Source organism: Heterodontus francisci, chromosome 6, assembly GCF_036365525.1.
Source record: "Heterodontus francisci isolate sHetFra1 chromosome 6, sHetFra1.hap1, whole genome shotgun sequence".
NCBI classification, from domain to species: Eukaryota; Metazoa; Chordata; class Chondrichthyes; order Heterodontiformes; family Heterodontidae; genus Heterodontus; species Heterodontus francisci.
The window spans coordinates 56,565,308-56,581,709 of record NC_090376.1 but is presented as its reverse complement, the minus strand read 5'-3'; the positions used below and the strand labels follow the sequence as shown (position 1 = coordinate 56,581,709).

Here is a 16,402-nt window from a genome sequence, read left to right as displayed (position 1 = left end):
TCTCCCTCTCCCCTTCCCCCCCTCCCTCTCCCCTTCCCCCCCTCCCTCTCCCCTTCCCCCCCTCCCTCTCCCCTTCCCCCCCCCTCCCTCTCCCCTTCCCCCCCCCTCCCTCTCCCCTTCCCCCCCCTCCCTCTCCCCTTCCCCCCCCTCCCTCTCCCCTTCCCCCCCCTCCCTCTCCCCTTCCCCCCCCTCCCTCTCCCCTTCCTCCCCCTCCCCTCCCTCCCCCTTCCCTCCCCCCTCCCTCTCCCCTTCCCCCCCCTCCCCTCCCCTCCCTCCCCCTCCCTCCCCTCCCTCCCCCTTCCCTCCCCTCCCTCTCCCCTTCCCCCCCCTCCCTCTCCCCTTCCCTCCCCTCCCCCCTCCCCTCCCCTTCCCCCTCCCTCTCCCTTCCCCCTCCCTCTCCTCTCCCCCCTCCCTCTCCCCTTCCCCCCCTCCCTCTCCCCTTCCCCCCCCTCCCTCTCCCCTTCCCCCCCCCCCTCTCCCCTTCCCCCCCCCTCCCTCTCCCCTTCCCCCCCCTCCCTCTCCCCTTCCCCCCCCTCCCTCTCCCCTTCCCCCCCCTCCCCCTTCCCCCCCTCCCTCTCCCCCTTCCCCCCCCCCTCTCCCCTTCCCCCCCTCCCTCTCCCCTCCCTCTCCCCTTCCCCCCCTCCCCTCTCCCCTTCCCCCTCCCTCTCCCCTTCCCCTCCCCTTCCCCTCCCCTTCCCCCCCCTCCCCCCCCTCCCTCTCCCCTTCCTCCCTTCCCCTTCCCCCCTCCCCCCCTCCCTCTCCTCCTCCCCCCCTCCCTCTCCTCCTCCCTCTCCCTTTCCCCCCTCGCCCCCTCCCTATCCCCCTTCCCCCCTCCCTCTCCCCCTTCCCCCGCTCCCTCTCCCCCTTCCCCCCCCTCCCTCTCCCCCTCCCGCCTTCCCCCCCTCCCCTCCCGCCTTCCCCCCCTCCCCTCCCGCCTTTCCCCCTCTCCCCTCCCGCCTTCCCCCCCTCCCCTCCCGCCTTCCCCCCCCTCCCTCCCGCCTTCCCCCCCCTCCCCTCCCGCCTTCCCCCCCCTCCCTCCCGCCTTCCCCCTCCCCCCCCTCCCCTCCCGCCTTCCCCCCCCTCCCCTCCGCCTTCCCCCCCCCTCCCCTCCCGCCTTCCCCCCCCCTCCCCTCCCGCCTCCCCCCCCCCTTCCCTCCCGCCTCCCCCCCGCCTTCCCCCCCCCTCCCCTCCCGCCTTCCCCCCCCCTCCCCTCCCGCCTTCCCCCCCCTCCCCTCCCGCCTTCCCCCCCACCTCCCCTCCCGCCTTCCCCCCCCTCCCCTCCCGCCTTCCCCCCCCTCCTCCCGCCTTCCCCCCCCTTCCCTCCCGCCTTCCCCCCCCCTCCGCTCCCGCCTTCCCCCCCCTCCGCTCCCGCCTTCCCCCCCCCTCCGCTCCCCGCCTTCCCCCCCCCTCCGCTCCCGCCTTCCCCCCCCCTCCGCTCCCGCCTTCCCCCCCCTCCGCTCCCGCCTTCCCCCCCCTCCGCTCCGCCTTCCTCCTTCCCCCCCCTCCGCTCCCGCCTTCCCCCCCCCTCCGCTCCCGCCTTCCCCCCCCCTCCGCTCCCGCCTTCCCCCCCCCCCCCTCCGCTCCCGCCTTCCCCCCCCCCCTCCGCTCCCGCCTTCTCCCCCCCCCCCTCCGCTCCCGCCTTCCCCCCCCCCTCCGCTCCCGCCTCCCCCCCCCCTCCCCCGCCTTCCCCCCTCCGCTCCCGCCTTCCCCCCCCCTCCCCCTCCCCCCCCTCCGCTCCCCTCCCCCCTCCGCTCCCGCCTCCCCCTCCCCTCCCGCCTTCCCCCTTCCCCTCCCTCCCCTTCCCCCCTTCCCCTCCCCCCTTCCCCTTCCCCCCTTTCCCCTTCCCCCCCTTCCCTTCCCCTCCCCTCTTCCCCTTCCCCTCCCTCCTTCCCCCCCCACCCCTTACCTCCCTCCTTCCCCCCCCTTCCCCTTACCTCCCCCTTCCCCTTACCTCCCCTCCCCTACCTCCCCCCTTCCCCTTACCTCCCCCCTTCCCCTTACCTCCCCCTCCTTCCCCTTACCTCCCCCTCCTTCCCCTTACCTCCCCCCTTCCTTCCCTTACCTCCCCCCTTCCTTCCCCTTACCTCCCCCCTTCCTTCCCCTTACCTCCCCCCTTCCTTCCCCTTACCTCCCCCCTTCCTTCCCCTTACCTCCCCCCTTCCTTCCCCTTACCTCCCCCCTTCCTTCCCCTTACCTCCCCCCTTCCTTCCCCTTACCTCCCCCCTTCCTTCCCCTTCTCTCCCCCCTTCCTTCCCCTTCTCTCCCCCCTTCCTTCCCCTTCTCTCCCCCCTTCCTTCCCCTTCTCTCCCCCTTCCTTCCCCTTCTCTCCCCCCTTCCTTCCCCTTCTCTCCCCCTTCCTTCCCCTTCTCTCCCCCCTTCCTTCCCCTTCTCTCCCCCTTCCTTCCCCTTCTCTCCCCCCTTCCTTCCCCTTCTCTCCCCCCTTCCTTCCCCTTCTCTCCCCCCTTCCTTCCCCTTCTCTCCCCCCTTCCTTCCCCTTCTCTCCCCCTTCCTTCCCTTCTCTCCCCCCTTCCTTCCCCTTCTCTCCCCCCTTCCTTCCCCTTCTCTCCCCCCTTCCTTCCCCTTCTCTCCCCCCTTCCTTCCCCTTCTCTCCCCCCTTCCTTCCCCTTCTCTCCCCCCTTCCTTCCCCTTCTCTCCCCCCTTCCTTCCCCTTCTCTCCCCCCTTCCTTCCCCTTCTCTCCCCCCTTCCTTCCCCTTCTCTCCCCCCTTCCTTCCCCTTCTCTCCCCCCTTCCTTCCCCTTCTCTCCCCCCTTCCTTCCCCTTCTCTCCCCCCTTCCTTCCCCTTCTCTCCCCCCTTCCTTCCCCTTCTCTCCCCCCTTCCTTCCCCTTCTCTCCCCCCTTCCTTCCCCTTCTCTCCCCCCTTCCTTCCCCTTCTCTCCCCCCTTCCTTCCCCTTCTCTCCCCCCTTCCTTCCCCTTCTCTCCCCCCTTCCTTCCCCTTCTCTCCCCCCTTCCTTCCCCTTCTCTCCCCCCTTCCTTCCCCTTCTCTCCCCCCTTCCTTCCCCTTCCCTTCCCCTTTTCCCCCCCTTTCCCCCCCCCTTCCCCCCCCCTTCCCCCCCCTTCCCCCCCTTTTCCCCCCCCCTTTCCCCCCTTTCCCCCCTTTCCCCCTCCTTCCCCCTCCTTCCCCCCCTTTCCCCCCCCTTCCCCCCCCTTCCCCCCCTTTCCCCCCCTTCCCCCCCTTCCCCCCCTTTTCCCCCCCTTTCCCCCCCTTTCCCCCCCCTTTCCCCCCCTTCTTCCCCCCCTTCCCCCCTTTCCCCCCCCTTCCCCCCCCTTTCCCCCCCCCTTCCCCCCCCTTTCCCCCCCCCTTCCCCCCCCCCCTTCCCCCCCCCTTCCCCCCCCCTTTTCCCCCCCCTTTCCTTGCCATCTTGAAGCCACCTAGCTGTCCATTCTGTTACTGTCCCCTGATTGTGCATGCTTTGATCTATTAATCTATTATGTGGCACCTTATCGAAGGCCTTTTCGAAATCTAGATAAATTACTTCTGGGCATGTTGTTATGTGATCATATAGAAGTACTTTCTTACGTGCAGAATGCATTCAGTTTAGCTCATTTAAAAGTTCAGTTACAATTGAACATCTATATTAATACTAGACTTCAATATTTTTTAAACTATAGGAGGTGGTCATTGCAAGTGCAGCCAGAACCCCCATTGGATCATTTAAGGGATGTCTTTCATCATTAACAGCCACTCAGCTTGGTTCAATTTCAATAAGAGCTGCCATTGAAAGAGCAGGTATGTGTATATGTTCTGTTCTTCATTGATTGAAAGACATTTCCTTCTGCTTGAGTTGCACTTTTTTGCGAAATAAAGCAGCAAGATACAAGTGAAAATGCATTTATCGAAGGAAATTGGTAAGGTAAAATGGAGAACTTTTTAATCCTGCACTGGTGGAGGAAAACTGAGATGTGATGAAAGAAAAGTGACCGTTAAATGTAATTTGAGAATTAACGACTTAAAATTCCTCAATGGAATCGACCACCACCTAGTGTAGTGACTGTAGATTCAGCTGATGCATTTTTCAAAATATATCACTTTGTTCTCGCAAAAGGTAGAAGATATTGGCAAGGTGTCATGATGTGAGGGCAATGGAAGTTTTTGAGCTCAATAGCATTTTTTCCCATTCCTGTTTCTGAAGTTCTTTACTTGTGCTAAGATGATACCTTGTCAACAACACATATTCATGATGTCTGGTGCTGATCTTGATTATCTTACAAATTGTAACAGAACCCCACATGCTAAGTAATTTGTACAGTTTAACTAACAAGTAGGAGTATTGACTTGCAAGTGTTTCACAGTGCATAATAGCAGAACTGTGAAATAGAGTTCTTAGAAACTTGATTATCTGTTTTGGCTTGAATTTCCATTGTAAGATTCGAGTGAGAGATTTTCATAAGTGGCATTTGATGCGAGGAAGCTTAATGAGAAAAATGTGATGTACAGATTCACCTATCTAACCATCTTTGGTCCCTGAGCAAAACCAGCATCAAGCTTACTTTGGGAGAAATCTTCTCATTTTCAATGCATTTTTGATTGCTGGATTTATAATTAAGTTAAAGTAATATAGGCTCAATACCATTTCAGCGGCCATGTGGTTTTTCAAATGTTAGTGTAGTGCGACTATTGTTTATAAAAATTTAATTTTCCAATTTAATTACATTTTTAAGGTGGAGAAATGCATAAAGCAATGGAATTTTCCATTTATTAAGAACTGATTTGTAAGATAGAAAGTACTTGAGAGCAGTTAGAAATGATTCATCTAATACTTCCTTCCCTCTGTTTGGTGAAATGCCTGTCTTCCACTTGACATTTTCCCATTGGCATAGCTGAGAGCAAAAACCATGGGATGAATCTGTATCCCACTGATCTAGCATAGTATGTTTGGACTATCAATCTACTACATTACTGCACTGATGATTAATCCATATTTCTGTACAGCAATAGATATGAGGAATTTTTCTGCAGAAACCTTACACATTGCTATGTTTATTTTCTACAAGTGTAAGTTAATTAAATATTTGTATATAGTTCAGTTTGATGCATAATAATATATTTTAATTGACAGGGATTCCTCCAGAAGAAGTGAAAGAAGTGTACATGGGCAATGTTTTACAGGCTGGGGAAGGGCAAGCTCCCACTAGACAATCTGCGCTTGGTGCAGGTAACTGCGATTTATATAACTAGTTAAAAGAATAACATGTTTGTATTCGTGAGAATGGTTCCAGGGATGAGGATCTTCAGTTATGCCAGTAGATTGGAGAAGTTGGGACTGTTGTCCTTGGAGAAGAGAAGGTTGAGTGGAGATTTGATAGAGGTATTCAAAATCAAGAGGAATCTGGACAGAGTAGATAAGGAAAAACTATTCCCATTGGCAGATGGATCAAGAACAAGAGGGCACAGATTTAAGGTAATTGGCAAAAGAAGCAATGGTGACATGAGGAAAAACATTTTCATGCAGGGAATGGTTAGGATCTCAAATGCACTATCTGAGAGTGTGGTGGAGGCAAGTTCAATTGAGGGATTCAAGAGGGAATTGGATTTATTTATTTAGAGATACAGCACTGAAACAGGCCCTTCGGCCCACGGAGTCTTTGCCGACCATCAACCACCCATTTATACTAATCCTACACTAATCCCATATTCCTACCACATCCCCACCTGTCCCTATATTCTCCTACCACCTACCTATACTAGGGGCAATTTATAATGGCCAATGTACCTATCAACCTGAAAAGGAAGCATGTGCAGGGTTTAGGGGAGAAGGCGGGGGAATGGCGTTCTTCAGAGAGCCAGCGCAGACACAACAGGCGGCCTCCTTTGCTGTAACGATTCTGTGATTCCGTGAACATGGAGAAGACTTTTGGGTTGGGTCATAAATAAAAATCTGACCATAGCTGTCTTAGTTAATTGTTGAGTAAATCAGTTATTCTAAAAATTCTGGATGATGTTTGATGGCTGAAAAACATATTTCTCTTGATTTAGGCTTGCCAGTCTCCACACCTGCAACAACAGTCAACAAGGTCTGTGCCTCTGGAATGAAATCAATCATGCTGGCAGCACAAAGTCTTATGTGTGGACATCAGGTACTTTTGTTTAGTATATTGGTGAAAATGTGTGAATTTATTTTTTTATTTCCTGATTGCTAATTTTTCTAATATTTGTTTTCTGTGGTAGTGAATTGTTCTTAATTTACTTGTTTTCCAGCTCGGATTGCTTGTAAAATTTAATCCACTGAAACATGACTACAGAAAAATCAGGTTGGGAGTTAAAATTGCAGGGTATAACATATTTAGAAAAGATAGAGAGGGAAAAAGGGAAGGTGAAGTAGTTGTACTTATTAGGGATAACGCAGTGGCAGTAGAACCAAAGGACGCAGCTATCAGCAGGACAAAACTAGAATCCAGTTCTGATGAAAGGTCACCGACCTGAAACGTTAACTCTCTGCTTCTCTCTCCACAGATGCTGCCAGACCTGCTGAGTATTTCCAGCACTTTCTGTTTGTATTTCAGATTTCCAGCTTCCGGAGTATTTTGCTTTTAAAAATAGAATCCATATGGATAGAGGTAAAAATAAAACACTGTTACAACCAGCTTTATCTGTGTCCCCTGGTTGTTGACTGTAAGGATCTGTAGTCTTGAGGCTTAGTAGCTGCAACTGAGGTTTCTCTGGGAACTTACTGGAGAGAAAGAGGTGCTTTCTTACAGGATCTCAGTTACTGACTGCTTTTTGAGGCACAGTTCGCAAACTCTTGGAGTTACACAGGAGTCATGTCATGTGACCACCTCTGTTTGAAACAGCACCTTCTGGAATGATCTTTGAAATTCAAGGCTGTTCAGACCTGGTTTTGCGGGGTGGGTGGTGTTTGGTGGTGTCGATAGCTTTCGATGATCAACATTGACAAAACCATTCTAGGTAATTTAATCAGAGAGCACCTCATTGTTCTAGCTAGGCTGGGTAATCATCTCTGTCTCCAGTCAGCCTTTGGCTTTTCATGTGCAAATTCGTGCATGGCCATCTTTAGTTGCTCTGTTCTGCTTTTTAAAAGTTATTTGTAATAATGTCCAGTAAAAGTCTCAGGCGAAGTTCCATACGACAAAATTAATACTTCCAGTTGGCATGAGGGGTTTCTAAAACAACACTAATAGTCTACAAATCACCTAATAGTGGAAGGGAAGTGGAAGAAGAAATATGCATACAATTAGGGAATTGAATATAAAACACAATAATAAACATGCGGGATTTCGACTAGTCTGATATTAATTGGACAGAAGGGGTAGGTAAATGGGTTAAGGAATGGAGTTCCTTCAACGTGTACAGGTCTCCTTTCTAACCCAATATGTAAAAAACCCAACAAGGGAAGATTCGCTATTGGGGGAATGAACCAGAGCAGAAGTACAGTACACCATTCAAGTGGAGCAGTCAAAAAAGGAATGTAGTGGTAGTAGGGGACAGTATAATTAGGGGGATTGACACTGTTCTCTACAGCAAAGAGCAAGAGTCCAGACGGTTGTGTTGCCTGCCTTGTGCCAGGGTTCGGGACATCTGCTCAGGGCTGGAGAGGAACTTTCAGTGGGAGATGGAGAATCCCATCGTCGTGGTCCATGTAGGTACCAACGACATACGCAGGACAAGGAAAGAGGTTCTGCACAGTCAGTATGAGGAACTAGGCACCAAATTAAGAAGCAGAACCTGAAAGGTAATCTCTGGATTATTACCTGAGCCATGTGCAAATTGGCATAGGGCAAATAAGATTAGAGAAATTAATGTGTGGCTCAAAGACTGCTGTGGTAGAAATGGGTTCCGGTTCGTGGGGCACTGGCACCAGTACTGGGGAAAGTGGTGGCTGTGCCATTGGGACCTTCTACACCTGAACCGTGCTGGGACTGGTGTTCTAGCAAGCCGCATAACTAGGGAAGTAGAGAGGGTTTTAAACTAAATAGTGGGGGCAAGGGATCAAATTTGGGAAGATATGGTAAATCAAGGAGTAGAGACAAGGCAAGAGAGAAAGTTATTAATATGGGAAATGATAAACAGACTGTGAAAGGAAGAGACAGAGCATACAAATCTAAGAGTAAATCAACAGATAAGGCTAGAGGTTACAACAATAATAAAAGGACAAAACTAAAGGCCCTGTATCTGAATGCACGTAGCATTTGAAACAAAACAGATGAACTGAGAGTGCATATGGAAATAAATAAGAAAGATCTGATAGCCATTACAGAGACATGGCTGCAGGACGACATAGATTGGCGCTTGAATATTGAAGGGTACATGGTATTTAGGAAGGACAGGAAGCTAGGAACAGTTGGAGGGGTAGCTCTGTTAATTAATGATGGTATTAGCTCAATAGAGAGGGATGACCCAAGTTCAGGAAACCAGGATGTAAAAGCAGTTTGGGTAGAGTTGAGAAATCATAAAGGCAAGATGTCACTTGTGGGAGGGGTGTACAGGCCACCTAACATTAACCACACTGTAGGATGGGGTATAAAGAAAGAAATAATGGCAGCTTGTCAGAAAGGTACAGCGATAATTATGGGGAATTTTAACCTACATATAGACTGGAAAATCAGATGGGCAGAGGTAGCCTACATGAGGAATACATAGAATGTTTTCAGGATAATTTCTTGGAACAGTATGTTCTGGAGCCAACCAGAGAGCAGGCTATACTAGACCTGGTATTGTGCAACGAGATAGGATTAATTAATGACCTCATAGTTAAGGCGCCCCTTGGTAGCAGCGATCATAATATGATTGAATTTAACATTCAGTTTGAGGGAGAGGAGTGGGTCCAAGACTAGTATTTTAAACTTAATAAGGGCAATTATGAGGGCATGAAAGCAGAGCAAGCTGAAGTAAACTGGGTTAAGGACTAGGTCAATAGAGATGCAGTGGCAGACATTTAAGGGGATATTTCAGAATACACAGAATGGATATATTTCAACGAAAAAGAAAAATTCCAGGGGTGGGACCCACCATCCGTGGTTAACTAAAGCAGTTAAAGATAGTGTCACACTTGAAGAAAAAGCCTATAATTGTGCAAAGATGGGAGGCAGGTCAGAAGATTGGACAGAATATAAAAAACAGCAAAGCGTGACTAAAAGCTTGATAAGGAAGGTAAAATTAGAGTACGCGAGAAAGCTAGCTTGAAGTATAAAGACAGATAGTAAGAGTTTCTATAGCTATTTAAAAATGAAAAGAGTTAACAAAGTGACCATTGTTCCTATAGAAAGAGAGTCTGGGGAATTAATAAAGTATAATAAGGAGATGGCAGATAAATTGAACAGATATTTTGCATCAGTCTTCATATTGAGGACACAAGTAACATCCCAGTATTAGCTATAAGTCAGGAAATGGAAGGGAGGGAGGAACTCAAGAAAGTTACAATCACCAGGGAAATGCTACTGAACAAATTGTTGGAGCTGCGAGCTGACATGTTCCCGGGTCCTGATGGACTTCTTCCTAGGGTGTTAAAAGAAGTAGCTAGTGAGATAATTGATGCATTAGTTTTAGTTTTCCAAAATTCCCTTAATTCGGGGAAGGTTCCGTTGGAAAATAGCAAATGTAACTCCTTTATTCAAAAAGGGAGGGAGTCAGAAAGCAGGAAAATACAGGCCAGTTAGCGTAACATCTGCCTTAGGGAAAATGTTAGAAACTATTATTAAAGATGTTATAGCAGGGCATTTAGAAAAATTCAAGGTAATCAGGCAGAGACAACATGGTTTTGTGAAAGGGAAATCATGTTTAACCAATTTATTTTAGTTCTTTGTGGGAGTTACCTGTGCTGTGGATAAAGGGGAACCAGTGGATGTACTGTACTTAGATTTCCCGAAGGCATTTGATAAGGTGCCACATCAAAGGTTATTGCAGAAAATAAAAGCTCATGGTGTAGGGGTAAACATATTGACTTGGATAAAAGATTGGCTAGCTAACAGGAAACAGAAAGTAGGCATAAATGGGTCATTTTCTGGTTGGCAAGATATAACAAGTGGTGTGCCTCAGAGATTTGTGCTGTGGCCTCGACTTTTTACAATTTATATAAATGACTGAGCTGAAGGGACCAAAAGTATGGTTGCTAAATTTGCCGGTGACACAAAGGTAGGTAGGAAAGTAACTTGTGAAGAGGAAAAAAGGAGGCTACAAAGGGATATAGATAGGTTAAGTGAGTGGGCAAAGACCTGGCAAATGGAGTATAATGTGGGAAAGTGGGAAATTGTCCACCTTGGCAGGAAGACTAAAAAAGAAGCATATTATCTAAATGGTGGGAGATTGCTGAGCTCTGAGATGCAGAGGGATCTGGGTGTTCTAGCGCATGAATCGCAGAAGGTTAGTATGCAGGTACAGCAAGTAATTAGGAAAGCTAATAGAATGTTATCGTTTATCTCTAGGGGAACTGAATACAAAAGTAGGGAGGTTATGCTTCAGCTATACAGGGCATTGGTGAGACCACATCTGGAGTGCTGTGTACAGTACTGGTCTCCTTATTTAAGGAAGGATGTAAATGCTTTGGAGGCAGTACAGAGAAGGTTTACTAGACTGTTACCTGGAATGGGCAGGCTGTCTTATGAGGAAAGATTGGACAGGCTAGGCTTGTAACCGCTGGAATTTAGAAGAGTAAGAGGCGACTTGATTGAAACATATAAGATCCTGAGGGGTTTTGACAGGGTGGATGTGGAAAAGATGTTTCCTCTTGTGGGAGAATCTAGAGTTAGAGGTCACTGTTTAAAAATAAAGGGTCACCCATTTAAGACAGAGATGAGGAGAAATTTTTTCTCTTGAGAGGGTCGTGAGTCTTTGGAATTCTCTTCCTAAAAAGGTGGTAGAAGCAGAGTCTTTGAATATTTTTAAGGCAGAGGTAGATAGATTCTTGATAAGCAAGGGGATAAAAGGTTATCAGGGATAGGTGGAAATGTGGAATAATCAGTTCAGCCATTAACTTATTGAATGGCGGAGCAGGCTCGAAGGGCCAAGTGATCTACTCCTGCTCCTAATTCGTATGCAAAAGGGGAACATCTCGGCAATAGTGACCATAATATAATACACTTTAAGATGATAATAGAGAAGGACATAAGTAGGATGGAAACCAGGTTAATAGATTGGAGAAATCCTGTTTATGAGGGACTGAATATAGAAATTGGGAAAATAAAATGGGCAACGATATTGGCAAACAACGATATAGAATGACAATGGGAAACATTTAAAATGGTGTTTGAGAGTGCAGGAAAAATATATTCCACTAAAAGGAAAGGACAAAGCAAGCACTAGTGAGACTTCATGGATAAATAAAGAAATAAGGCAACAATTGAGGGTTAGGAAAGAAGCATACGTTAAGTACATAGACAGCAGAGGGGTGCATGATAAGAGAGAATATGCCGAGATTAGAAGAGAAGTCAAAAAAAAAATTAGAAAGGCAAAGAGGAAGAAAAATTAAATTATCGAGGAACATAAAACAAAATAGTAAAATATTTTACAGACAACAGGACAATACCACAAGTGACAATAGATGGCTGAAGTATTAAATAATTGCATCAGTATGTTGCAGGGAGGTAGAACAGGTAGACATGACACTGAATGATGAGATAAGTGCATTTAAAATTTTTAAAAAGAGGATAAAGCCCCTGGTCCGGATGGGTTGTATCCACACATTTTAAAAGAATCTAGGAAAGAGATAGCAGAGGCATTACTGCACATATTTAATAATCCTTTAGAAAAAGGTATAGTGCCAGAGGGCTGGCAGATAGCTAATGTAGTTCCTATATTTAAGAAGGGGGACAGAATATGCCCAGGGAATTGTAGACCAGTCAGTTTAACATCAGTAGTGGGAAAAGTAATGGAATCCTTACTAAAGGAGAGAATAGAAGAACATCTAGAAACAAAACATATAATAATGAATAGTCAGCACGGATTTTGAAAAGGAAAATCTTGCTTGACCAGCCTTATTGAATTTTTTGAGGAGTTAACAGAGAGAGTAGACAGTGATAATGCAGTAGATGTGATTTATCTGGATTTTCAAAAGGCCTTCGATACAGTGCCACATGATATACTAATGAATAAGGTCAGAGAATGCGGAGTCAAGGAACAAGTGGCAGAATGGATTGCTAGATGTCTTCAAGACAGAGAGTTGGAGTAAAGGGTAGTTATTCAGAGTGGCAGAAGGTGGAAAGTGCTGTTCCATAAGGATCAGTGCTGGGAATACTGCTGTTCACAAATTACATTAATGATTTGGACTTTGGAATCAAAAACACAATTTCTAAATTTGCGGAGGACATCAAATTGGGGGTGGGGGAATAGTCAATACTGAGTAGGACTGCAACAAATTACAGGAGTCCGGACATTAATAAACTTGCAGAATGGGTAAATAGTTTGCAAATGAAGTTCAACATACATAAATGTGAAGTTGTACGTTTTGGTTAGAAGAGTAGGGAGGTCACTTACTAGGAAGGTGCGAGTCTAGATGGGGTACAGGAACAGAGGGATCTTGGAGTACAAATACACCAATCACTAAAAGTTATGCCACAGCATAGCAAGGCCATGAAAAAGCAAACCAAGCATTGGGCTTTATTTCCAGAGGGAAAGAATTGAAAAGTAGGAAAGTTATGCTAAACCTGTATCAAACCTTGGTTAGAACACACTTAGAGTACTGCATGTAGTTCTGGTCAACATATTATAAAAAGAGTATAGAGGCACTGGAGAGGGTGCAAAGAAGATTTACAAGGATGATACCAGAAATGCGAGGGTACACGTATCAGGAAAGGATGAACAGGTTGGGTATCTTCTCTTGAAGAAAAGTGGCGGAGTGGTGTCCTAATGGAGGTCTTTAAAATTATGAAAGGTTGTGATCGAGTGGATATAGTGGGAATGTTTCCACTTTTGGGGAAGAGCATAACTAGAGGCCATTTATGTAAGATAATCATCAAGAAATCCAATAGGGAATTCAGAAGAAACTTCTTCACCCAAAGAGTGGTGAGAATGTGGAACTCGCTACCACTTGGAGTGATTGAAGCGAATAGTATAGATGCATTTAAGGGGAAGCTAGACAAGCATATGAGGGAGAAAGGAATAGTGTGTTACGATGATAGATTTAGATGAGGAAAGATGGGAGAGGCTCGTGGAGCATAAACGCCGGCATGGATTGGTTGAGCTGAATGGCCTGTTTCTGTGCTGTATATCCTATGTAATCCTGTGTAATGTGATATGTAAAGCAGTAACTTAGCTGAAAGCTCAGTGAGGAAAATTCCTAAAACAGTGTATTTAGAGTAAGGTACTCCTTTCCTTTTTTCATGAATCCACTGTTCATGTTTTGTACTTTCTTGAATGTAAATATCAATATTATTGGTATTTTTTCCCCTGCACCTCAGGAGGTAATGGTTGCTGGTGGGATGGAGAGCATGTCCAATGTACCATATGTGATGGGTAGAGAAGCACCAGTTTATGGAGGTGTAAAATTGGAGGACCTGATTGTAAAGGATGGGTTAACGGATGTCTACAACAAAATTCATATGGCAAGTATTACTTTTCCTATAAACTTGTTTCTTTGCTATTCATTATGTATATTTATGCATTGGAAATGGAACCAGATGTTTGATATCTTTTGACATAGTGAGTCTAATTTGAACTTACAACAGTGCTGTGGTCTGAAGTCTGTATTGGATAACTTGTATAGAAACAGTATTGTCTACTGGAACTCCCTCATTACTTCCAGAATGTGGAAGGATGCTTAGGTTGGCTGGCAACTATCATTTTAATTCTTTTAAAAGAATTTCTAGTCTGCCTTACTACTTCCTGCATACAACTTGGATTAAGGCTATCCGTGTGTGTTTAAAAGGATTTCTTAGCATGCATTTCTATATAAGTTTCTTGAGAATGCTGTCTAGCTTGTCATCTAAAGGCTTTTTTTCTAGGCAAGTGTAAAATAAAATAATAATGAAGTGGAGCGGATGGGAGCATCACAAATTCCATACTTGGAGAAATGATGGGTGCCACACTATGGTGATTAAAAGTATCAATTCTTGTAAGGTGTGTCAAAGAATGTCTTGGCACTAGAGCTGCTAGTCTAGCCTACAGACAGCAGCTTGATCACTAACTTTTTAGAAACCAAAAAAACTACATTTTGTGAAAGAATATTGGCCTTGAATTTGCTGAAAAAAATAACGAAGTGTGAATGACGCAGGCCATTATTAATGTGCAAATTGGTCAACAACTTGTGGCGCAGAAGAAATACCCAATGAATTTGTGTTGTTCTGCCATTATCTTCTCAAAAATGATATTTTGTCCTTAACTGCCCGCTGATTTACATGAAGTTAAAGCATTTGCACATAATTACCCATAAAACCTGCCACAGAAAGTTAAGACTGGTAATTGAGTGGAAGCACCCTTTTAATATGATCGTTATTACTAATTGCCAATCAAGCTTTCAGGCCAGAAGGTGGACAGTTAAACGTCTGGAATCTCATTCCTTCAGGTTGTGAATGGAGATTTTTATAATGTCAAATTTAAGTTTTTCTTTCTTTTCCTTTGTTTTCTGTCTTTCTTAATCTAGACTTTCTCCTTATTTCTCTAACTGTTCCTGAGTTGACACTGAATTCACCCTCCTTCTCAGGACGTTTGTTTATTTCTCAGTTCTTTAATCACATGGTTAAGGAGGTAGTGCATTGTTTGTCTCACTGGTCATGGAGCTCCCAGATGCCCTGTTGCCCTTGTTGCGCCATTATCAGCTCACCCTTCCAGCAACTTTGTGGGCAAAAGTCTTTTAAGCCTAAACATGCACAAACAAATCTTTAACAGGGCATGCCTCTAGATGTTCTGCTCCAGCAAAATGGGCCATTATGCTTAATAATTCTACAGTGCTGTTCAGAACAGGATAGCTTGAAAGGAAAAACAACTGAATATGCTGAGAGAAACATCCAGCTTTCAATTATTAATTTCCTAACCTGTGGTAATAAAATTACTCATATATAAGCGTGAACTTTGTTGGAAAGATAAACATGCATATTTCATTAAAAAGAAAATGTATTCCTTTGGTTGTGATGTCTAGAATCATTTTTAAAGTAAGTAATTTCTAAGGTCTGTTGGTTCCTAATTTTTGCAGCCTCATACAAAAACTCTCACCTCTTGTGAATGACTGATCTAATAACTGTTAACTGCTTTGTATCAGTTATAACGTTTGGTATCAGTAATTTAAACTGCAAATGATGTGACGTATTGATTTCCTGGCATATTTTATATATAATGTATAATCCCATTAATGTTGTCAACAGTATCCTGAAATTGCAGGGAATAAATAATAAAACTATATTCTGTAAACTATTCAGGCCATACAATGATTAAGTGGGATGGAGGAGCAAAGGGGTCTAGGGGTATAAAAGGTAGCAACACAAGTTAACAAGGCCATAAAAATGCAAACAAAGCATTGGTACTGATTTCCAGAGGAATAGAATTGAAAAGCAGGGCAATTATATCAAATTTGTATAGATCCTTGGTTAGATCACAATTCTCCATATTACATAAAGGATATAGAGACACTGAAGATGGGAGGCGATGGCGTAGTGGTAATGTCTCTGGACTTGTAATCCAGAGCCCAGGCTAATGCTTAAGATGGTGAAATTTGAATTCAATTAATAAATCTGGAATTAAAGAAGCTAGTCTAATGATGACCATAAAACCAGTGTCAATTGTTGTAACAGCCCATCTGGTTCACTAATGTCCTTTAGGGAAGGAAATATGCTGTCTTACTTGGTCTGGTCTACATGTGACACCAGATCCACAGCAATGTGGTTGACTCTTAAAATGCCTAGTGAGCCACTCAGTTGAAGGGCAATTAGGGATAGGCAATAAATGCTGGCCTAGCCAGCGATGCCCACATCCCACAAACAAATAAAAAGAAAAGATTTACAAGGATGATACCAGAACAAAGATGTTATAACTCAGGAAAGACTGAACAAGCTGGGGCTTTTTCCTTTAGAAAAGACTAAGGGATGACACAATGGAGGTCTTTAAAATTATGAAGTGGTTTGATAGGGCAGACATAGGAACAGGAGTAGGCCATTTAGCCCCTTGAGCCTGTTCCACCATTTACTGAGATTGTGGCTGATCTGCAACCTAACTCCATGTACTCGCTTTGACCCATTTTCCTTAATACATTTGGTTAATAAAATCTATCAATCTCAGATTTAAAATTAACAATTGATCTAGCATCAATTGCTGTTTGCAGAAGAGTTCCAAACTTCTACCATCCTTTGCACGTAGAAGGTGTAAGGGAGCTCCAAATTGGATAAATATTTGAGGGGAATTATTTGCAGGGCTATGGGGAAAGAGAAGGGGAGTGGCTCTTTGAAAAAGCAGGTGCAATGGGCCAAATGGCCTCTTCTGCTGTATCATTCTGTGATTCTATT

General features: G+C 45.9%; 1 protein-coding gene across 2 annotated transcripts in view; it reads left to right on the top strand.

Moving 5' to 3' along the window:
* Positions 1–16,402, top strand: part of acat1 (acetyl-CoA acetyltransferase 1) — a 57,565-nt gene that overhangs the window by 26,326 nt on the left and 14,837 nt on the right. For both annotated transcript variants that reach the window (XM_068033727.1, XM_068033728.1), the window contains 4 exons: positions 3,632–3,749; positions 5,080–5,175; positions 5,997–6,097; positions 13,370–13,513. In XM_068033727.1, the coding sequence (XP_067889828.1) occupies positions 3,632–3,749; positions 5,080–5,175; positions 5,997–6,097; positions 13,370–13,513 (459 nt within the window). The remainder of the gene's footprint in view (positions 1–3,631; positions 3,750–5,079; positions 5,176–5,996; positions 6,098–13,369; positions 13,514–16,402) is intronic.